The sequence below is a fragment of the Salmo trutta genome, chromosome 25 (assembly GCF_901001165.1).
Source record: "Salmo trutta chromosome 25, fSalTru1.1, whole genome shotgun sequence".
NCBI classification, from domain to species: domain Eukaryota; kingdom Metazoa; phylum Chordata; class Actinopteri; order Salmoniformes; family Salmonidae; genus Salmo; species Salmo trutta.
This window is the reverse complement of record NC_042981.1, coordinates 30,632,970-30,657,130: the sequence shown is the minus strand read 5'-3', so window position 1 is coordinate 30,657,130 and position 24,161 is coordinate 30,632,970. Positions and strand designations below refer to the sequence as shown.

Genomic DNA, 24,161 nt, shown 5'->3' with positions numbered 1-24,161 from the left:
AGGTTGGAGGACATCCTCCGGAGGTTGTCATAATTACTGTGTAAGTCTATGGAAAGGGGTGAGAACCATGAGCTTCCTAGGTTTTGTATTGAAGTCAGTGTACCCAGAGGAAGACAGAAGTGAACTGTTAGGTAGCCTAGTGGTTAGAGTGTTGGGCCAGTAACTGAAAAGTTTCTGGATCAAATCCCCGAGCTGATCAAGGTAAAAATCTGTCATCCTGAGCAAGGCAGTCAACCCACTATTCCCTGGGTGCCGTGGATGTTGATTATTGCAGCCCTCTGCACCTCTGATTCAGAGGGGTTGGGTTAAATGCTCAAGACACATTTCAGTTTAATGCATTCAGTTGTCCAACTGACTAGGTTTCCCTCTGGCACCCTACAGAGTGCCGTTGAAGCTACTGTAGACCACCTTTGCAAAATAGTGATTATATTTAGTACAGTTTTATCTAAAAAAGGTTAACTTTTTAAATGTTTTACAAATGTTATTTTTTATGGAATTCGCTGAAAAGCATCCAGTACACACTGATACTCCAACACCCACATTCATACTGACTCTATACACAATCAGGGCTCCCGAGTGGTGCAGTGGTCTAAGGCACTGCATCTCAGTGCTAGAGGTGTCACTACAGACCCTGGTTTGATTCCAGGCTGTATCAGAACTGGCCATGATTGGGAGTCCCATATTGGGCTGCGCACAATTGGCCCAGCATTGTTAGGGTTTGGCCAGGGTAGGCCGTAATTGTAAATAATAACTTGTTAACTGACTTGCCTAGTTAAAAGGTTAAATAAAAATCATATACGCTGCTACTACTGTTTATATATCCTGATGCCTAGTAACCTTATACATATCTTATCCTACCACTCCAGTATCCCTGCACATTGTAAATGTGGTATTGTCACTGACCCTGGAACTGCTTACTTTCTCATTTCTATTTATCATGTTTTTTTGTTCTACTTGAATTTTTTTATTTTATTGCTACGGATATTGATTCCTGCATTATTGGGAAAGAGCAAGCAAGGCATTTCACTGTACTTGTGCACGTGACAAAAACTTGAAACTTATTCTGAAGTCCTGTAGAGTGTACATGCCCTACAACCTCAGCAGCCTATTTCCAGTGATGTGTAGCCAGTTTAAGATTTCATTTCCAACAAATGTGCTTTGACTGATGGACACCTGGCCACCCAGCAGCTGTCTGCTCACCCAGCCAGAACTGATTTTGGACACCAACTGCAGAGAGATCCCCATAGACCAGAGCCACAACTGACCTGCGGAGCATTGGTGTGACTCGTGTTCAAATGCCTGTTTCCAAAGGACTCCAGTATAATCTCATAATGAATACCTGTAGCTAATACATAGGGATATGAGTCATAGGCTAGGACCTAGAGTGTTCACATATTCAGAAAAGAAAAAATGAGTCTCCAATGAGTCCTACTCCAGAAGCGCTTGAGGTAAACTTAAAAGGATTAGATGGGCAAAAGCCATACAGAAGTAGCATCACTGTGTCCTCTGATAGGCCAGATGGAATTTACACCATATTGCTTACCTAGCCAATCCATTCAAATGTACGTGTTTCATTCCATGGAGGGCCTAGTGTCTGCGAATCCCCGCAGACACTCGGCCCTCTGTGGATTGAGTTGGACACATGGTCTCTGGGTTGTTTCTGGACAGGGCCTGGGTGACATGACAATCCTGTTCGACTGGTAATCTGCACTTCCGGGTATGTCCACAACCGAGAACAATTATCCACAAAGCATAATACATGACCCTGAAATCAGTAAGTGACGAGAGCCAAGAAAAAGTGATGACTACAAAAGCAGTGTATTTAGCCAAGTCACAGGAATCTTTTACCAGCTCATGTCTGAATCAAACCTTGATATATGCTGCCATCTGCAGCTTTGATAGACTACTACTACTACTACTACTACTACTTGGTAGAACAACCTTGTTTTAAACATTCAGTTACATAGCCTACTACACTATAACTTTGCACTACCTCCACTTCCCTTATGGGCAGCATGAGTCATTCATGATTGAAATTAAACACATACATATGAGCTGCACGTAAACTGTGCATGACAAGCAAAGTAGCAAACAGGGAAAGTAAAGCGTCCAAGTATTTATTCCACAAACATAAAATACATATACAAAAATACAGTTGGATCATGGTTAAAATTTAAAAAATATGCATAAACATGTATAACAATTTAGAGTTAAGAATATTTAATGTAAAATTACAACTAAAACATTCAAGCATAATGCTTAAATTTTCTCCATGTCCTGTTGTTGATTAGGATGAGCAGCCGCAGCACAGTACTTGCTCATACTGGCCACTGTAACAAAAGGAGAAGAGGATACAGAGAAAACAATGAGTAACAAGCAAAATAAAGTGGAATAAAAATAAATAAATAAAAAACAGGCTACATCTCAATGTACGTGCTCTGCACTGCTTGCTTAATCATATATGTTGCATACTATTCTGCCCTACCAAGCAAAAAGACAGAAACTGCTCATTGGTCAAAAATGTGTTATTTATTTGAGCAAAAATGACTACATGCTTAGTCATGTGGACAAGTATCCTACCTCGATTGTATTGTGTTTTGTATAAAATGGGGTTCATGTTATAATTAACTGTATAAAGTTACTGTGAAACCAAGGTAAATAAAAGCCATTTTCTCAGTTCCACGCTATGAGCAGTTACTGCATTCTTTCTTGTTTGGGCAGTATTGTAGAGACCCTCAGACAGTTATATGCATGTTATATTTTCTGTTGTATAGGTTGTCAGTGCACATTTACCCAGTTACACAGGGTTTAGCAAGGTCCAGTCTGCCAGTCAACCTGCTGTCTGCCAACCACAGGAATGTCTGATATGTTTGTGCCAGGAGTCCTTGGTTGGTTGAGCCGCAGAGGGTTGGGCACGGCAGGTTCCGTTATATGACCATGCTGTCTATTGTATGTCCTGACAAAGTGAGCTACCTGTTGATTTTATTACAGATTTATTTGGCGTAGGCTACAGCCATACAGTATCCTGTGAGAGTGTTGAGAATAAACTGTTTTATTTCAGTCGAGAACTCAATCTATTCTGGACATGATTTAATGTAGGACTTCCTTAGGTCATTACACTATGGTAGTGGAATAGCAGTAGATGCTCTGCTTGCTGATTTTACCCAACTCAGAAGAGATGCTCACTCTGACCAGAGTAAAATCGGATGAAAGGAGAAGGGTAAAGAGTGTCACTTACTCGATGATGGTGCAGACAGAGCAACAGGGGCTGGAGCAGTTGGAGCACTGCTGGATGCAGGAGGGACAGGCTGGGCGGTCACACTGGGAGCACTGCCTCCTGGTCCTCTGGGCCTTCTGACACACACAGCACCCCTTTGAAACCAGCACAGCACCTGAGACAACCACACAAAGTCAGATGTCAGAGATTTCCCAGTTGTCTTGAACGTGGCATAAAGCAAAGGTGTCAAACTCATTACACAGAGGACCAGGTGTCTGCTGGGTTCACACTCATCCCTTGTACTTGATCGATCAATTAATGTCACCGATTAGTTAGAAACTCCCCTCACCTGGTTGTTTAGTTCAATTGGACACAAATTGAAAGGAAATAGATAACTAGCCAGTGGTGGCCGCAAAGTGGTTGGAGTTGTCAAAGCAGCATGACAGAAATATGAAAACTTTTCAAACTACTGCGAGTATTTTTGAGAAGATATAAAAGTGATCTGTGCATTTGAACAGCATAAATACACCCATTTCACTTTTGCATGTCAAAAACCAAATGACCACTTCTGCACATGCTGCCACTGTTTTGAGCAGAGTACACTATGAAAACGAGCAGCCAGCTCACGTCACGAACACACCAGGGAGAACGTAACATGCCTGCCGATGCGCCCGTGGCTGACAGCGGTCTAAGGCACGGCATCTCAGTGCTAGATACCTTAGCACTGAGATGCCGTGCTAAGGCACAATTGGACCAGTGTCATCCGGGTTTATGGTTTGGCCGGGGTAGGCCGTCATTGTAAATAAGAATTTGTTCTTAACTGACTTGCCTAGTTAAATAAAGGCTAAAAAAATACATATGTGAAAACATCTAACTGGGGATAGCTACCTAACAATGTCACAAAGCATGATGCGCTGCTAGCCAGTTAACTTTGATACTGAAACAAATTCATACTTCCGAGTTAGTTAGATATTAGTTTACAAAGACTTGAAATTGGCATGGGAGCTAACAAGCTAGCGGCTCATCAAAAGGTAGATAACTGGTTAATTTGACAACAAAAAAAAGTAAACCAAACCATTTCTCAAAATTACTGTAGCTGGCTAATTAATTTGATCATGCTTTGTGATAGACCTGATTTTATGCTGTTTTAGTCCACACAACATGTCACCTACAGTAGAACCTGATGAACAATATGGGGTAACAAAATGATCCATGATTTTTGTCCTACCAGACCTGAGATGGTTCTAGCTAGTGTATCCCTCTGTTCTTCAACGCTTGTTGGATGCAGTTGTCCGGCTTATCTGGTCCCAGGCTACCATAACTGCTATGATTATTTATTTACAAGTTAATTAAAATTCACTTTAGCGCCATCTGTAACTGATAGAGCAGATCAAGTCTCACGTCAGTAAGCCATCTGGTGCAAGAGACAAATTGGGAGGGAGAGCAGACCCAGAAGTTCTGACTGAACGGGCGCACATTTGAGCGCCCCAGGATGGTCCATTTACTTTGTGCTGTTCGAATTTACAGTTGAAGTCAAAAGTTTACGTACACTTAGGTTGGAGTCATTAAAACTTGTTTTTCAACCACTCCACAAATGTCTTGTTAACAAACTGTCTACTTTGTGCATGACAAGTAATTTTTCCAACAATTGTTTACAGACAGATTATTTCACTTATTATACACTATCACAATTCCAGTGGGTCAGAAGTTTACATACACTAAGTTGACTGTGCCTTTAAATAGCTTGGAAAATTCCAGAAAATGATGTTACAGATACAGGTATCCTGTATGTATCTTGTATGTGTTTCGTTTCTCTCCCCTCACAGGTGACAATCATCAATCAGTCCCCAAACAGAAGACACCTGTTCCTTTTCCCTCAACCAATTACATCCCCTTTCCCTTGGTTTAAAAACCCAGTCAGTTGTTTTCTCCCCAGATCAATCTTTGTGTTCATTCTCTCAATCTCTCTCTCTGTGTCCCTAACGCTACATCTCTGTATTGATCTCTTTTGTTTTGCAACTACATGTCACTTTGTCCATCCCACCTGTGAGTATTATTTTGTTAGTGTTGACTGTTTGTTTGGTGGGAAAAGGGGGTACTAAGACAAGTCGCCCATGGGCATACATTACCCGTAGGAATACTTTGTCTAAGTACCCTAGTTAGAACTGGGCGGACCACCCACTGTATTTTTGGTTAGTTAGCCGTTCTTGAAATAGGCTAGTCTAGCTTAGAGGTGTTTTCTTTTATTTTTGTTTCTTTGCTTGGGTCCAGCTCAGCCCCTTTTCTCACACCCCTTTACTGTGTGTTTAAAATAAACCTTTTGAGTTTGACGGTAGATTTCATTTGTCTGTGGTTTTTGGTTCTCACTGTTCTTTATCACTATTATAATTTGCATGATTTATGTTACGGGTCTCGTATCCATCCCCCCTAGACTGCTGGGCCAAAGGGATTCGTAATAGATGTCATGGCTTTAGAAGCTTCTGATAGGCTAATTGACATCATTTGAGTCAAATGGAAGTGTACCTGTGGATGCATTTCAAGGCCTACCTTCAAACAATAGTACGCAAGTATAAACACCATGGGACCACGCAGTCGTCACACCGCTCAGGAAGGAGACGCGTTCTGTCTCCTAGAGATGAACATACTTTAGTGCAAAACAATCCCAGAACAGCAAAGCCAGACTACGGTTTGCAACTGCAAATGCGGACAAATATCGTACATTTTTTGAGAAATGTCCTCTGGTCTGATGAAACAAAAATAGAGCCGTTTGGCCATAATGACCAGCATTATGTTTGGAGGAAAATGGGCGAGGCTTGCAAGGCTTCCCAACTGTGAAGCACGGGGGTGGCAGCATCATGTTGTGGGGGTGCTTTGCTGCAGGAGGGACTGGTGCACTTCACAAAATAGATGGCATCATGAGGCAGGAAAATTGTGTGGATATATTGACGCAACATCTCAAGACATCAGTCAGGAAGTTAAATCTTGGTCGCAAATGGGTCTTCCAAATGGACAATGACCCCAAGCATACTTCCAAAGTTGTGGCAAAATGGCTTAAGGACAACAAAGCCCTGACCTCAATCCCATAGAACATTTCTGGGTAGAACAAAACAAAAACAAAAAAGCGCGTGAGCAAGGAGGCCTACAAACCTGACTCAGTTACACCAGCTCTGTCAGGAGGAATGGGACAAAATTCACCCAACATATTGTGGGAAGCTTGTGGAAGGCTACCCAAAACATTTGACCCAAGTTAAACAATTGAAAGGCAATGCTACCAAATACTAATTGAGTGTATGTAAACTTCTGACCCACTAGGAATGTGACAAAAGAAATAAAAGCTGAAATAAATAATTATCTACTATTATTCTGACATTTCACATTCTTAAAATAAAGTGGTGATCCTAATTTACCTAAGCCAGGGAATTTTTACTAGAATTAAATGTCAGGAATTGTGAAACTGAGCTTAAATATATTTGGCTAAGGTGTATGTAAACTTCCGACTTCAACTGTGTGTTGCGCACACGTATATCATTTTTATTATACATTTGACCAATCACAAGTGAGGCACCGCCCCTAACGCACTAATCGGCGGGCAACTACTGAAACCAGCAGACACTCTGCCCTTCATGAAATTAGTTTGACACCCCTGTACTAAAGAGTTATCATTTTCTGAATTGAAGTCAGAATGGTGATTTCAATTCTGACTGGAATGGTTTCCCTTCAGCCCATTCTCAGATGTGAGTAAAGGTTGCAATTCACCTGAGAAGATTACCTTGGACAGGTGGAAGTCTGCCATCCTGTCCAATCAGTGTCTGTCCCCTCAGTAGTGTCCGGCTCCCGTCAGGTGTCACACCTGGCCCCGAAGGCTGTATCGTTGAGCACTTCTCCGTATCTATATTCCAGATTTTCCCCATGACAGCTTTGGTACCGTTGAAGAGCAGGGTCTTTGTCTTTTCTGGAAGAGAGAGTCAGAGATAAGCAAACAGCAGATTGTAGACAGTAAAGGCATCCGCATTTTTCCCAGCTGAAACAGTTTGGAACAGTTTGTGCATATATTCTGATGTTTTGGACTTCGGCAAGGGTTCTCTCAGGTGGTCGGGCACACGTTTTAATCTAGGCATGCCGAAGTCGGTAGCCAAAGTCTACGCGCCCTTGGTCAACAGTAGGGATTCTTCAATAAAAAACTACCTGTTGTCATTCAATGAGAGACAACTCGTCCTCATGCACATTTTTTCCCCCACTTACCGCACCAAACATCCTCGCCAGATGCAAAATTGCATCTTCTCTGCAAAAACATCAAAATTGACAGATTTATCTTAGATGAATTCTGACTATTTTGGTTATGGCGTTTCAAAATAGATAAAGAGAACTACTGCCACTTTCTCATTTTTCAAGTGAAGGTCTTCAGGGATATGCGAGCACACTCGTTCGGGTCGCCGAGCACTGCGCCAGCAGAACTGAAGCATGCTGACGTCTTAATATGCCCAGAAGTGGCCTTCTGACTAGGTGAGAGTTAAACACCATAATTAGGGTGTTAGGCGATGCGACAAACAATGGACGCTATGCGAGAATTCTACAAAAAAACAGCAGTAGACAAATCTATTTTCACTAAGTATCAACGGGGTCGTCAAAATACATAAATCAATGGAAAACGGTAGTTTTTACCCATGTCTACAAATTTACGCAATATGAGTTAAAATGGAAACCAAGTGCCGTGCTAAGAACTTTCAACTGTGGGACAGCCCTTTCTGTGAAACCTGCGAAATCAGTGTGTTCATATGCGCTTCGCGGCAGGCATTCCTCAACCTACCAGAGTATTGGAAAGTCCTGAGGGTGTTTCACGGTCATCGGATGTCCTTTGACTGAAGTATAAGGTAAAACATTTCGTTCGGCTCCGTCATTGCATTTTTTCTATCAGAGACGCGGGGGAAAAAAATGGTTACAAAGTAGTTTCATAGCTACATTGTGATGCATGGTTTGTCAGGGATTGGTCCAAATTCACGTTCCGCCAACCCCATTTCCACGACAAGTGCTAGCTTGCGAGCTGTGTGGGCAACAGGGAGCGCTGCGCAGCATTGGCTTTATTGTGCCAGCGGCGAATTGTGTGATTGGTTTTATTCTTTCAAGTGAAAAGTAACAGAACTCAGTGGCTACAGTTCTACAAACAATAAAAGCATAAATACCAGTGAACTGAAAATGTGTCCCATCTGCCTAGCCCGCTCCTGAGACTAGGCTAATTGTTTGCTGGAAAAATTGCAGTTCGTCCTCCCATCACAAGAGTAACTCATCATAACTAGTGATTTCCTCGCCCAAAAAAATACGATACTTAAAATGTTACCGGCCTTAAGCATTCTAGTACAGTTAAATAGTAAACACACACACGCAGCGGTCTGAGGCACTGCATGGGCCAGCAGGCAGCCTAGTGGCTAGAGCGTTGGACTAGTAACGGAAAGGTTGCAAGATCGAATCCCCGAGCTGACACGGTAAAAATCTGACGTTCTGCCCCTGAACAAGGCAGTTAACTTCTCTAGGGTAGGGGGCAGTATTTTGACGTCCGGATGAAAGGCGTGCCCGTAGTAAACTGCCTGCTACTCAGGCGCAGAAGGTAGGATATGCATATTATTAGTAGATTTGGATAGAAAACTCTAAAGTTTCTAAAACTGTTTGAATGATGTCTGAGAGTATAACAACTCATATGGCAGGCAAAAACCTGAGAAAAATCCAACCAGGAAGTGTGGAAATCTGAGGTTGTAGTTTAAGTGATTACCTATACAGTATATAGTGACTTAGGGTTCATTTTGCACTTCCTAAAGCTTCCACTAGAATGTTGTTTCATGCTTCTACTGTGAATAGGGAGAAAATAAGAGCTCCTGGAAGTAAATAAGTGAGAAAATGACATGAGCTCAGTGGCGTGCACACACGTGAGAGTAAGCTGTGTTCCTTTTCTTTTTTGAAGACAAAGGTCTTGTCCGGTTGGAATATTATGGAACATTTATTTTAAAAACATCCTAAAGATTGATTCTATACATCGTTTGACATGTTTCTACAAACTATAATATAACTTTTTTGACGTTTCGTCTGAACTTATTGCGCGAGCACAGCGCATTTGGAGTACTCGACCGAACAAAAAGGTGTTTGGACGTTATTGAAACAAATGAACATTTATTTGGAAACTGGGATACCTGGGAGTGCATTCCGACAAAGATCAAAAGGTAAGTGAATATTTATAATATTATTTCTGAGTTTTGTTGACTCCAAAATGGCAGGTTTGGTTTCGTGTCTGAACGCTGTAATCAGATTATTGCAAAGTGTGCTTTCACTGTAAGTTTTTTTTAAAAATCTGACACAGCGGTTGCATTAACCTGTTAGGGTATAGGGGGCAGTATTTTCACGGCTGGATAAAAAAAATGTACCCGATTTAATCTGGTTACTAATCCTACCCAGTAACTACAATATGCATATACTTATTATATATGGATAGAAAACACCCTAAAGTTTCAAAAACTGTTTGAATGGTGTCTGTGAGTATAACAGAACTCATTTGGCAGGCAAAACCCTGAGACAGATTCTGACAGGAAGTGGATACCTGATGTGTTGAATTGACTTTAAGCCTATACCATTGAAAAACAAAGGGAAGGAGGAATATTTTGGCACTTCCTATTGCTTCCACAAGATGTCCCCAGCCTTTACAAAGTGTTTTGAGTCTTCTACAGTGAGATCTGACTGAAGAAGAGCGTTGGAACGGCGATGGCCCATTAGACACCTGGCGCGCGATTTGATGGTGGGTACTCTCATTCCGAAACGTTTTAAAAGAGAACCCAATGGTCCGCCTTGAATTTTATTCATGTTCTGGTTAAAAAAGGCCCTAATGATTTATGCGATACAACGTTTGACATATTTGAATGAACTAAAATATATTTTTTCCGTTCTTGAAGTGAAGTCCGGCTGGCTTAGATCATGTGCTACAACACGGAGGTTTTTGGACATAAATGATGAGCTTTTTTGAACAAAACTACATTCGTTATGGACCTGGGATTCTTTGGAAGTGACATCTGATGAAGAGAATCAAAGGTAATGGATTATTTACATAGTATTTTCGATCTCTCCAACATGGCGGTTAGTCTGTATCGCAATGCGTATTTTTCTGGCGCAATGCTCAGATTATTGCAAAGTGTGATTTCCCAGTAAGGTTAATTTTAAATCTGGCAAGTCCATTGCGTTCAAGAGATGTAAATCTATAATTCTTTGAATGACAATATAATATTTTACCAATGTATTCTAATATTAATTAATTATTTTGTTGTCATGACTTGACTGCCGGTATTGGAGGGAAACGATTTCCTGAACATCAACGCCATAGTAAGACACTGTTTTTAGATATAAATATGAACTTGATAGAACTAAAAAGGCATGCATTGTCTAACATAATGTCCTAGGAGTGTCATCTGATGGAGATTGTAAAAGGTTAGTGCATAATTTTAGCTGATTTTATGGTTTTGGTGACGCCTGTCTTTGAATCGACAATACACTACACACAGCTATTGTCAATGTACTCTCCTAACATAACCTAACTTTATGCTTTCGCCGTAAAACCTTTTTGAAATCGGAAAACGTGGTTAGATTAAGAAGATGTTTATCTTTCAAAGGGTGCCAGATAGTTGTATGTTTGAAAAATTTGAATTTTGACATTTATTTGGTTTCAAATTTGCCGCTCTTGAAATGCACCTGCTGTTGATAGCGTGCCACCCGTGGCGCACCCTAACGTCCCACATAGCCCCAAGAAGTGTATCTATAGTTCTTTGAATAACAGTAATATTTTAAACATTTATGATGAGTATTTCTGTAAATTGATGTGCTCATTCACCGGAAGTTTTGGGAGGCAAAACATTTCACGCCAAAGTAAAAAAAAAAAAAAAAAAGGGGGTTTGATATAAATATTAACTTTATCGAGCAAAACATACATGTATTGTGTAACATGAAGTTCTACGAGTGCCATCTGATGAAGATCAAAGGTTAGTGATTCATTTTAGCTGTATTTCTGTTTTTTGTGACACCTCTCCTTGCTTGGAAAACGGCTGTGTGGTTTCTCTTGTCTAGGCGCTGTCCTAACAATCTAATGCTATGCTTTTGCTGTAAAGCCTTTTTGAAATCAGACAATGTGGTTGGATTAACGAGAAGTTCATCTTTAAAAATAGTTGTATGTTTGAGAAATATGAATGAGATTGTTGTTTTGAATTTGGCACCCTGCTATTTCACTGGCTGTTGGCAGTGTGTTCCGCCGGTGGGACGCTAGCGTCCCACATACCCCAGACAGATTAACCCACTGTTTCTAGTCGTCATTGTTTCTAGGTCGTCATTGAAATTAAGAATTTGTTCTTAACCTGTTGGGGATAGTGGGCAGTATTTGCACGGCCGGATAAAAAAAACTTACCCGATTTAATCTGGTTACTACTCCTGCCCAGTAACTAGAATATGCATGTAATTTGGATAGAAGCAGCATCATGTTGTGGGGGTGCTTTGCTGCAGGAGGGACTGGTGCACTTCACAAAATAGATGGCATCATGAGGCAGGAAAATTCTGTGGATATATTGAAGCAACATCTCAAGACATCAGTCAGGAAGTTAAAGCTTGGTCGCAAATGGGTCTGCCAAATAGACAATGACCCCAAGCATACTTCCAAAGTTGTGGCAAAATGGCTTAAGGACAACAAAGTCAAGGTATTAGAGTGGCCATCACTAAGCCCTGACCTCAATCCTATAGACAATTTGTGGGCAGAACTGAAAAAGTGTGGGTGAGCAAGGAGGCCTACAAACCTGACCCAGTTACACCAGCTCTGTCAGGAGGAATGGGACAAAATTCACCCAACTTATTGTGGGACGCTTGTGGAAGGCTACCCAAAACGTTTGACCCAAGTTAAACAATTTAAAGGCAATGCTACCAAATACTAATTGAGTGTATGTAAACTTCTGACCCACTGGGAATGTGATGAAAGAAATATAAGTTGAAATAAATAATTCTCTACTATTATTCTGACATTTCACATTCTTAAAATAAAGTGGTGATCCTAACTGAGCTAAGACAGGGAATTTGTACTAGGATTTAATGTCAGGAATTGTAAAAAACCGAGTTTAAAATGTATTTGGCTAAGGTGTATGTAAACTTCCAACTTCAACTGTACGCTTTGATGCTGGTAAAGTAGCCTCGCGCACCTACGGTGCTGGTCAGAAAAAAAGCTAGCTAGCTCATGGATGCAAACAATGTTCTTCCCCAAAAACATATGTTTCAGTAGCTATAGTTAGCTAACTATATAGCTAGGTGTCATCATCATCAAAAAAAAAAGTCATAAGACAGTTCTTATTTGATTAATGGTGGTGGGAGCCATCTATGTGAAGCTAGCCACGATAAGGATTAGCCACAATAGTGGACTTTGCGGTTAGCCTTCAAAATAAGTGTCATTGACAGTAATACAAATAGTAGAATTATGCCATAATTGAATAGATCATGCTAAACGAGGAGATATATATAATTTAAAAAAAAATCAACAAAAGACAATTTGTTAATTTGACAAAAATCTGTTGAAATCACACTGGATGTATTATACTTTAGAATTGCATTGGGGGCATACTTATTTCACTGTACAGCCTTAACTATGTATTATGGATCAATGACATGGGGTATTAGTCTACTCAGTGACACCCAGAGAACATTAGCGTTGTAGCTCTTATTGCGGGACTCTGAAACAACTGAATTGAGCCACATTTGTCATCAACCTGTGTGTATTGAACACTATTCCTGAGGAAAAACAATACTGCGTGGATGTTTTGGAATCTGATAGCTGAGGAGGACATTGGGGAAAAAACATCTTGGGTATTGAGTAGACTGATAGCCCATTTCCTTGATCCCCAATCCTTAGGTAACGCTGTACAGTGCAATATGAATGTCAATACACACAATAGGCCGACTGGGGAGGTGATTTCACAGTCACGCGACAAGAGTTACAACGCTAATATTTGTGTAAACTCTTCTTTAGAATTTCTAAGCAAACAGCTGGAGGCAGGGCTTTCTCCTATAGAGCTCCATTTTTATGAAATAGTCTGCCTACCCATGTGAGAGACGCAGACTCAACCTTCAAGTCTTTACTGAAGACACATCTCTTCAGTAGGTCCTATGATTAAGTGTAGTCTGGCCCAGGGGTGTGAAGGTGAACGAAAAGGCTGGCGCAACAAACCGCCCTTGCTGTCTCTGCCTGGCCGGTTTCCCCGCTTTCCACTGGGATATTCTCTCTCTCTCAACTCTCTCAACTCTCTCGAGACAGCAGGAGCGGTAGAGATACTCTCAAAGATTGGCTATGAAAAAGACAACTGACTCTTGTGTTACTGACTTGTTGCACCCTCAACAACTATTATTATTATTATTATTATTATTATTATTATTATTATTATTATTATTATTATTATTATTATTATTATTATTATTATTATACCATGCTGGTCATTTATGAACATCTAGGCCATGTGCTGTTATAATCTCCACCCCAGCACAGCCAGAAGAGGACTGGCCACCCCTCATAGCCTGGTTCCTCTCTAGGTTTTGGCCTTTCTAGGGAGTTTTTCCTAGCCACCGTGCTTCTACACCTACATTGCTTGCTGTTTGGGGTTTTAGGCTGGGTTTCTGTACAGCACTTTGAGATATCAGCTGATGTAAGAAGGGCTATATAAATACATTTGATTTGGTGTTCTGTGGGTGTCATCGAGTAGACTGATACCCCATTTCATTGCTTCACATTCCAACCTTGAGTAATATTATATAGTCTAAATATGGCATGATTCCACCAACTGTAACCTTCTGCGTCACTTTCAAAAGAGGTACTTTTATTTTGAAGGCAAACCGCAAATTCCACTACTGTGCCTAATCCTTATTGTGGCTAGCTTCACAACACAACCCGGTCGAGCGTCACTAGCCAGATGAAGCTAGCTGGCTGTTAGCTTTGGGAAACAGGGTTAAGTAGCTGGCTATTTATTTTCATGAACTGAAGTTGAATTTTAATAGGCGAACAACAAGTGGCTACCTAGCTAATACTTCCTCACAAGGATTCCAGCTGCTACCCGCTGTTCATTATCTATGCACAGTCACTTCACCCCCACCTACATATACAAATTACCTTAACTAACCTGTACCACCGCACACTGACTCGGTACCGGTGCCCCCTGTATATAGCATCGTTATTGTGCTACTTTTTACATTTTAGTTTACTTGGTAAAGATTCTTACCGCTTCTTGAACAGCACTGTTGTGTTAAGGGCTTGTAAGTAACCAATTCACAGTGAAGTCTACACTTGTTGTATTTGGCCATGTGACAAATTAAATTTGAAATCATTGCTAAGTATAATGAAAATAAGTACTGGTCATTGTTTTCAGGCTGGTTGTATTGGTGCTAGCTAGGTACCAAGCTAAAGCTTGCTAGCTACCCAGATGTTGCAGTCAAACAAATGGTTTATTACCAGCACGGTATTGTAAACACATCGTTCGTGGCCGGTGTTTGCATACTTTTTTGTACAGCTTTGACAGTGCTACTGATAGCGCTTGGCTTGCACGTGCAAATTCAAAACATACAACATTCTATAACATAACTGTTATATGATGTGTCAAATGAAAAGCTTATTTAACGTGTCAAATTGTGTCAAAAAATATATATTTCAATTAACACTAAGACTCAAACGGCGTTCCATAGTATGTTGTGAAGCTAATAGCAGTGACGCTATTACTGTGTAACTCCGGTAGGGCAACATCTGAAAAATAGCGCACTTAGTAGTGTGTACCGGTGCTCAACCAGTCACAAAAGCCAACATCACCCACGACAGGTAACGGTTGATTGTCACGGGCAATGAATTCCATTATCTTGGCATTAATGGATTTTGCCTTTGAGTTGTCTCGCTGAAATTGTATTACTCTTTCAAATGACTGCTCGATTCACACAGCAGACATTGTGGGCTAGGATAGAAATGCTGTGTTGCACGTGTAGCGCAACATTATACACGTTGTCATTACATCATGTGCATACCTATATAACGTAGATATGTCAGCTTTGACATTGGTTTTGCACATCGGCGTTAAACTAGACATCGGGCCGACACCGATGTTGGCATTTTTAGCTAATATCATCCGATTCCGATATGTTGATATATTGTGCATCCCTAAAAATAACATTACAACCTAACCCAACTCGGGCGTAGGCCTACCTTAGAAGTACGCTATGTTAGACTTATTTGGCACTCTATTCCTAATCAGTTGGGCTACTAAATACAACATAACTGATAAATAGGAACCCATCTTTTTGTGTATGCGTGGCACCTTACTGCTCAGTGTAGACTCCCAGTTCTGCATAAAACATCAATATATACAGTGGGGGAAAAAAGTATTTGATCCCCTGCTGATTTTGTACGTTCGACCACTGACAAAGAAAGGATCAGTCTATAATTTTAATGGTAGGTTTCTTTGAACAGTGAGAGACAGAATGACAAAAATCCAGAAAAACGCATGTCAAAAATGTTATAAATTGATTTGCATTTTAATGAGGGAAATAAGCATTTGACCCCCTCTCAATCAGAAAGATTTCTGGCTCCCAGGTGTCTTTTATACAGGTAACAAGCTGAGATTAGGAGCACACTCTTAACCTCTTACATCTAGACCTTCCGCTAGCGGAACACCTGCTCCAATAGCCAATGATGGGTGTGGCGCGAATTACAAATTCCTCAAAAATACAAAAATTTCCATTTTTCAAACATATGACTATTTTACACCATTTTAAAGACAAGACTCTCCTTTAACCACACTGTCCGATTTCAAAAAGGCTTTACAACGAAAGCAAAACATTAGATTATGTCAGCAGAGTACCCAGCCAGAAATAATCAGACACCCATTTTTCAAGCTAGTATATAATGTCACATAAATCCAAACCACAGCTAAATGCAGCACTAACCTTTGATGATCTTCATCAGATGACACCCCTAGGACATTGTTATACAATACATGCATGTTTTGTTCAAAACAGCTTTTTACATTGGCATGTGACGTTCAGAACTAGCATACCCCCGCAAACTTCCGGTGAATTTACTAAATTACTCACGATAAACGTTCACAAAAAACATTATTTTAAGAATTATAGATACAGAACTCCTCTATGCACTCGCTATGTCCGATTTTAAAATAGCTTTTCGGTGAAAGCACATTTTGCAATATTCTAAGTAGATAGCCCGGCATCACAGGGCTAGCTATTTACACACCCACCAAGTTTAGCACTCACCAAAGTCAGATTTACTATAAGAAAAATGTTATTACCTTTGCTGTTCTTCGTCAGAATGCACTCCCAGGACTTCTACTTCAATAACAAATGTTGGTTTGGTCCCAAATAATCCATAGTTACATCCAAATAGCGGCGTTTTGTTTGTGCGTTCAAGACACTATCCGAAAGGGTAAATAAGGGTTACGCGCCCGACGCGTTTCGTGACAAACAATTTCTAAATATTCCATTACCGTACTTCGAAGCATGTCAACTGCTATTTAAAATCAATTTTTATGCCATTTTTCTCGTAAAAAAAGCGATAATATTCCGACCGGGAAAGCGTGTTTACGTTCAAAGAGAGAGAAAATAAAAACATGGGATCCCCTCGTGCACGAGCCTCACTCTGATAGAGCACTTACCAAAGGCGCTAATGTTTTTCAGCCAGCGGCTGGAATTACATCATTCAGCTTTTTCCCAGGTTCTGAGAGCCTATGGGAGCCATAGGAAGTGTCACGTTACAGCAAAGATCCTAAGTTTTCAATAAACAGAGCCAAGAAGCTCAAGGAATGGTCAGAGAGGGTACTTCCTGTTTGGAATCTTCTCAGGTTTTTGCCTGCCATATGAGTTCTGTTATACTCACAGACACCATTCAAACAGTTTTAGAAACTTTAGGGTGTTTTCTATCCAAAGCCAATAATTATATGCATATTCTAGTTTCTGGGCAGGAGTAATAATCAGATTAAATCGGGTACGTTTTTTATCCGGCCGTGAAAATACTGCCCCCTAGCCATAACAGGTTAAAGGGAGTGCTCCTAACCGCAGCTTGTTACCTGTAAAAAAAAGACACCTGTCCACAGAAGCAATCAATCAGATTCCAAACTCTCCACCATGGCCAAGACCAAATAGCTCTCCAAGGATGTCAGGGACAAGATTGTAGACCTACACAAGGCTGGAATGGGCTACAATACCATCGCCAAGCAGCTTGGTGAGAAGGTGACAACAGTTGGTGAGATTATCCGCAAATGGAACAAACACAAAAGACCTGTCAATCTCCCTTGGCCTGGGGCTCCATGCAAGATCTCACCTCGTGGACTTGCAATGACCATGAGAACGGTGAGGAATCAGCCCAGAACTACACAGGAGGATGTTGTCAATGATCTCAAGGCAGCTGGGACCATAGTCACCAAGAAAACAATTGGTAACACACTACGCCGTGAAGGACTGAAATCATGCAGCGCCCGCAAGGTCCCCCTGCTCAAGAATACATATACATGCCCATCTGAAGTTTGCCAATGAACATCTGAATGACTCAGAGGCCAACTGGTGAAAGTGTTGTGGTCAGATGAGACCAAAATGGAGCTCTTTGACATCAACTCAACCCGCCGTGTTTGGAGGAGGAGGAATGCTGCCTATGACCCCGAGAACACCATCTCCACCCTCAAACATGGAGGTGGAAACATGCTTTGGGGGTCTTTTTCTGCTAAGGGGACAGGACAACTTCACCGCATCAAAGGGACGATGGACGGAGCCATGTACCGTCAAATCTTGGGTGAGAACCTCTTTCCCTCAGCCAGGGCATTGAAAATGGGTCGTGGATGGGTATTCCAGCATGACAATGACCCAAAACACACGGCCAAGGCAACAAAGGAGTGGCTCAAAAAGAAGCATATTAAGGTCCTGGAGTGGCCTAGCCAGTCTCTAGACCTTAATCCCATAGAAAATCTGTGGAGGGAGCTGAAGGTTCGAGTTGCCAAACGTCAGCCTCGAAACCTTAATGACTTGGAGAAGATCTGCAAAGAGGAGTGGGACAAAATCCCTCCTGAGATGTGTGCAAACCTAGTGGCCAACTACAAGAAACGTCTGACCTCTGTGATTGCCAAAAAGGGTTTTGCCACCAAGTACTAAGTCATGTTTTGCAGAGGGGTCAAATACTTAATTCCCTCAATAAAATGCAAATAATTGTATACAAATTTTGACATGCGTTTTTCTGGATTTTTTTGTTGTTATTCTGTCTCTCACTGTTCAAATACACCTACTATTAAAATTATAGACTGATCATTTCTTTGTAAGTGGGCAAATGTACAAAATCAGCAGGGGATCAAATACTTTCCCCCCCACTGTATTAACAATATGACAACCTAACTTTAAATGAATGAGTTAATTTTTTTAAATTCTTAAAACGTATTAAGATATTACATATCTAATTTGCATACAGTAGTATTAATGTTTCCTAATTTCATAAATTGTTAAAATCAGTTTAGCATATAGCATGAAGATGTTATCATTTACCACCCTACTTTAAATTGGTCTTAAATTACTCTAATGATGTATCCCGTACTGCCTGATTTGCATATTAATTTAATAAATTGTTCTTTCATTTGAATCATCTGTGTTCTACATCAGCCCTGAAACTGTCATGACAATATGACCACCCTATCTTTTAAGATATTGGACAAAACATGTTGAATCCTGACAGGTGATTACATTGACAAGGGATTCATATTGACCTGTCCGTGACCCTTCGGACCTTTTCCAATCGCTTAAAAATAAGATCAGCAATACAAAGTATAACACCAGAATGAAAGAAATGTTGATTCCCAACTCCCTATCATAACATTTTTACATTTATTTTTAATAATAACTAGCTAGAACGCATAGCTAGGCAAAATCAAACATCCATAGTAGCAAGCTAGCGTCACACACACACACAAAAGCTTATTTCCCTAAAAATGTGTACAAACATATTTACATCCGTTAGTTAGCATTTTATCCTTTGTCAAGATAATCCATCCACGTGACAGGTGTAGCATATCAAGAAGCTGATTAAACAGTGCGATCATTACACAGGTGCACCTTGTGCAGGGGACAATAAAAGGCCACTCTAAAATGTGCAGTTTTGTCACACATCACAATACCACAGATGTCTCACGTTGAGGGAGCATACAATTGGCATCCTGACTGCAGGGATGTCAAACAGAGCTGTTGCCAGAGAATTGAATGTTAATTTCTCTACCATAAGCCCCTACAATACCATTTTAGAGAATTTGGTTGGTTGGGTCTGGGTCCCAAGTGGGTGGGCCGATGCCCTCTCAGGACCACCCATTGCTGCGCCCTTACCCAGTTATGTGAAATACATAGATTACTTATATGAACTGTAACTAACAAAAAAAGTGAAATTGTTGCGTTTATAGTTTTGTTCGGTACAGTATATTTCTGTAACGTTTTTGGCTAACGTTACCTGGAAATAGTCAAAGGCTAAAACAAGCTACATGTAATGCCTGTCGTGGGTGGATATAGCCACCTAGCTAAATTATCAAGTAATAAAAAGGACATTAACATTTGGTGTAGGTATTTAGCTGTTGTAACCTACCTAGCTAACGTTAGCTAGCTAGTTTTTACCACTAGCTAAACAACAGCACACGGAGTAGGGTTAGCGAACAGCCAGCCAGTTATTTCAGACAGCAAACCTTACCGTAGATTTCTTGTCTATACTTGTCCCCGTATACGCCGCGATTATTCAACTCCTTTTGTCCAATGTGAAATTTATGCTGCGATGAGAAAGATTCAGCGAAAGGATAAGATCTTTTAGACATTTTTTGGGGGGGAAGAAACGTGCATCCAAACATAACAAGCTTGCGGAGCAACGCCGGAAAAATACTCACTAGCGCGCGAACTAACCAATCCGATCATTGATCTCTTATCACGTGACTGTTTTATTTCCATTACTCAAACCACGTGTTTTTATTATTTTATTTAACCAGGTAGGCCAGTTGAGAACAAGTTCTCATTTACAACTGCGACCTGGCCAAGAGCAAAGCAATGCGACACAAACAACGCAACACATTGGATAAACAAACGTACAGTCAATAACACAATAGAAAAGTCTATATACACTGTGTGCAAATGTAGTAAGATTAGGGAGGTAAGGCAATAAATAGGCCATAGTGGCGAAATAATTACAATTGAGCAATTAAACACTCGAGTGATAGATGTGCAGACGATGAATGTGCAAGTAGAGATACTGGGGTGCAAAGGAGCAAAAAATAAAACATAACAGTATGGGGATGGGGTAGTTGGGTGGGCTATTTACAGATGGGCTGTGTACAGGTGCAATGATCGGTAAGCTGCTCTGACAGCTGATGCTTAAAGTTAGTGAGGGAGATATAAGTCTCCAGCTTCAGTGATTTTTGCAATTAGTTCCAGTCTTTGGCAGCAGAGAACTGGAAGGAAAGGCAGGCGAATGAGGAGTTGGCATTGGGGGTGACTAGTGAAATATACCTGCTGGAGCGCGTGCTACGGGTGGGTGCTGCTATGGTGACCAGTGAGCTGAGATAAGGCGGGGCTTTACCTAGCAACGACTTATAGATGACCTGGAGCCAGTGGGTTTGGCAATGAATATGAAGCGAGGGCCAGCCAACGAGAACATACAGGTCACAGTGGTGGGTAGTATATGGGGCTTTGGTGACAAAACGGATGGCACTGTGATAGACTGCATCCAATTTGCTGAGTAGAGTGTTGGAGGCTATTTTATAAATGACATCGCCGAAGTCAAGGATCGGTAGGATAGTCAGTTTTAGGAGGGTATGTTTGGCAGCATGAGTGAAGGACGCTTTGTTGCGAAATAGGAAGCCGATTCTAGATTTCATTTTGGATTGGAGATGCTTAATGTGAGTCTGGAAGGAGAGTTTACAGTCTAACCTGACACCTAGGTATTTGTTGTTGTCCACATATTCTAAGTCAGAACCGTCCAGAGTAGTGATGGTAGATGGGCGGGCGGGCGGGTGCGGGCAGCGATCAGTTGAAGAGCATGCATTTAGTTTTACTTGCATTTAAGAGCAGTTGGAGGCCACGGAAGGAGTGTTGTATGGCATTGAAACTCGTCTGGAGGTTTGTTAACACAGTGTCCAAAGAAGGGCCAGAAGTATACAGAATGGTGTCGTCTGCATAGAGGTGGATCAGAGAATCACCAGCAGCAAGAGCGACATCATTGATGTATACAGAGAAAAAAGTCGTCCCGAGAATTGAACCCTGTGGCACCCCCAAAGAGACTGCCAGACGTCCAGACAACAGGCCCTCCGATTTGACACACTGAACTCTATCTGAGAAGTAGTTGGTGAACGAGGCGAGGCAGTCATTTGAGAAACCAAGGTTGTTGAGTCGGCCGATAAGAATGTGGTGATTGACAGAATCGAAAGCCTTGGCCAGGTCGATGAATAAGGCTGCACAGTATTGTCTTTTATCGATGGCGGTTATGATATTGTTTAGGACCTTGAGCGTGGCTGAGGTGCACCCATGACCAGCTCAGAAACCAGATTGCATAGCGAAGTATGATGGGATTCGAAATGGTCGGTGATCTGTTTGTTAACTTGGCTTTCGAAGGCTTTAGAAAGGCAGGGTAGGATAGATATAGGTCTGTAACAGTTTGGGTCTAGAGTGTCTCCCCCTTTGAAGAGGGTGATGACCACGGCAGCTTTCCAATCTTTAGGTATCTCAGACGATACAAAAGAGAGGTTGAACAAGCTAGTAACAGGGGTTGCAACAATTGCGGCGGATAATTTTAGAAAGAGAGTGTCCAGATTATCTAGCCCAGCTGATTTATATGGGTCCATATTTTGCAGCTCTTTCAGAACATCAGCTTTCTGGATTTGGGTGAAGGAGAAATGGGGGAGGCTTGGGCAAGTTGCTGTGGGGGGTGCAGAGCTGTTTACCGGGGTAGGGGTAGCCAGGTGGAAAGAATGGCCAGCCGTAGAAAAACGCTTCTTGAAATTCTCGATTATCGTAGATTTATCGGTGGTAACAATGTTTCCTAGCCTCAGTGCAGTGGGCAGTTGGGAGGAGGTGCTCTTATTCTCCATGGACTTTACAGTGTCCCAGAACATTTTGGAGTTTGTGCTACAGGATGCAAATTTCTGTTTGAAAAAGCTAGCCTTTGCTTTCCTACCTGCCTGCATATATTGGTTCCTAACTTCCCTGAAAAGTTATGAAAAGTTGCATATTGCGGGGGCTATTCGATGCTAATGCAGTATGCCACAGGATGTTTTTGTGCTGGTCAAGGGCAGCCAGGTCTGGAGTGAACCAAGGGCTATATCTGTTGTTAGTTCAACATGTTTTGAATGGGGCATGCTTGTTTAAGATGGCGAGGAAAGCACTTTTAAAGAATAACCAGGCATCCTCTACTGACGGAATGAGGTCAATATCCTTCCATGATACCCGGGCCAGGTCGATTAGAAAGGCCTGCTTGCTGAAGTGTTTTAGGGAGCGTTTGACAGTGATGAGGGGTGGTCGTTTGACCGTGGACCCATTACGGATGTAGCCGTTGAGGCAGTGATCGCTGAGATCCTGGTTAAAGACATCACCTCTGATGTCTTTAACCAGTGAACAAAACAAACTTAGTGAACAAAACAAACTTAGGGAGGAGGCTTCTGATGTTAACATGCATGAAACCAAGGCTTTTACGGTTACAGAAGTCAACAAATGATATCGCCTGGGGAATAGGAGTGGAACTGGGGGCTACAGGGCCTGGGTTAACCTCTACATCACCAGAGGAACAGAGGAGGAATAGGATAAGGGTACGGCTAAAGGCTATAAGAACTGGTCATCTAGTTAAAAGATGCCCCAGAGGTTTTGGATCATTTCAACCAATAGTTTTGAAAGTACTGCTCACAAGCCAAAGCGAATCCCCGGAAATTGTGCACAATGGTGTACTAATGCTGTGTTCATAACCAAGAGACGTGGGAATTTACCACCATAGAGTTAGATAGAGGACTGTAGTTGGATAAAACCCGTTTTGGTATGGATGTTGACTTAAGGGTTTCACCATTTTAAAGAAGTCAACTGGGTGGAACTTCCTATTGTTGAAGGAAGGATCAAATCATTCAATCCGGGTTATCAAGATGGGTTCAGCCAATGAATTATACTCATGAGCAAACATTCCATAACTGTATGTCACGTCCTGACCATAGTGAGTGTTATTTTCTATGGTAGATTAGGTCAGGGCGTGACAGGGGGTGTTTGTCTGGTTTTTATATGTCTATGTTTTGATTCTAGGTTTGTATTTCTATGTTGGTGTTATTTGGCATGACCTCCAATTAGAGGCAGCAGGTTGTCGTTGTCTCTAATTGGAGGTCCTATTTAAGTTTAGGTTTGTCCCACAGGTGTTTGTGGGTGATTGTTCTTCGTGAGGTTTATGTTCCTCCAGCGTCACGTTTGTTGTTTTGTATTTACTTAAAGTGTTAATTGTTGCATTCGGTTTCACTGATTTAATAAAACATGTGGAACTACGAAAACGCTGCTTCTTGGTCCGCTCTTTCAAACAGCTGTGACACTGTAGGTGGTAGTAAATCGCCATCCTTGGCTTTACACCTCTTCAAACAACACACTCTGGCAGTATGCACGCTTTCAGTTTGTTTACAAACTCATAGAAGTAGTAAAATAAGAAAATGGACTACCTCAAAATGTACGTGGTCTCAGTACCCTCACAGACGCAATAATAGGACATATATGGCCCCGGTCGCTCAGTTGGTAGAGCATGGTGTTTGCATGGTGTTTGCAATGCCAGGGTTGTGGGTTCGATTCCCACGGGGGACCAGCATGGAGAAAAGAAAATGTATGAAATGTATGCTTTCACTACTGTAAGTCGCTCTGGATAAGAGTGTCTGCTAAATGA

The 24,161-nt window shown here is 41.4% G+C and overlaps 1 protein-coding gene across 5 annotated transcripts; it reads right to left on the bottom strand.

Annotated features, from left to right (window-relative positions):
• Nucleotides 1-2,101: 2,101 nt before the first annotated feature.
• On the bottom strand, nt 2,102-20,175 carry LOC115162384 (apoptosis regulatory protein Siva). 5 transcript variants are annotated; one of them, XR_003869532.1, is made up of 5 exons: nt 19,968-20,175; nt 6,987-7,169; nt 3,239-3,392; nt 2,794-2,973; nt 2,102-2,330 (listed from the first exon to the last, which is right to left on the bottom strand). XR_003869532.1 is itself a non-coding variant. In XM_029713633.1 (4 exons), the coding sequence occupies exons 1-4, from the start codon at nt 20,119-20,121 to the stop codon at nt 2,970-2,972; spliced, it is 495 nt and encodes a 164-aa protein (XP_029569493.1). In that variant the 5' UTR covers nt 20,122-20,175; the 3' UTR covers nt 2,102-2,969. The 5 variants fall into 5 exon arrangements, 4 of the variants coding, with proteins under 4 accessions (XP_029569493.1, XP_029569492.1, XP_029569494.1 ...); XM_029713633.1 differs by having other exon boundaries at nt 2,102-2,973; XM_029713632.1 differs by lacking the exon at nt 2,794-2,973.
• Between the last annotated feature and the right edge of the window lie 3,986 nt (nt 20,176-24,161).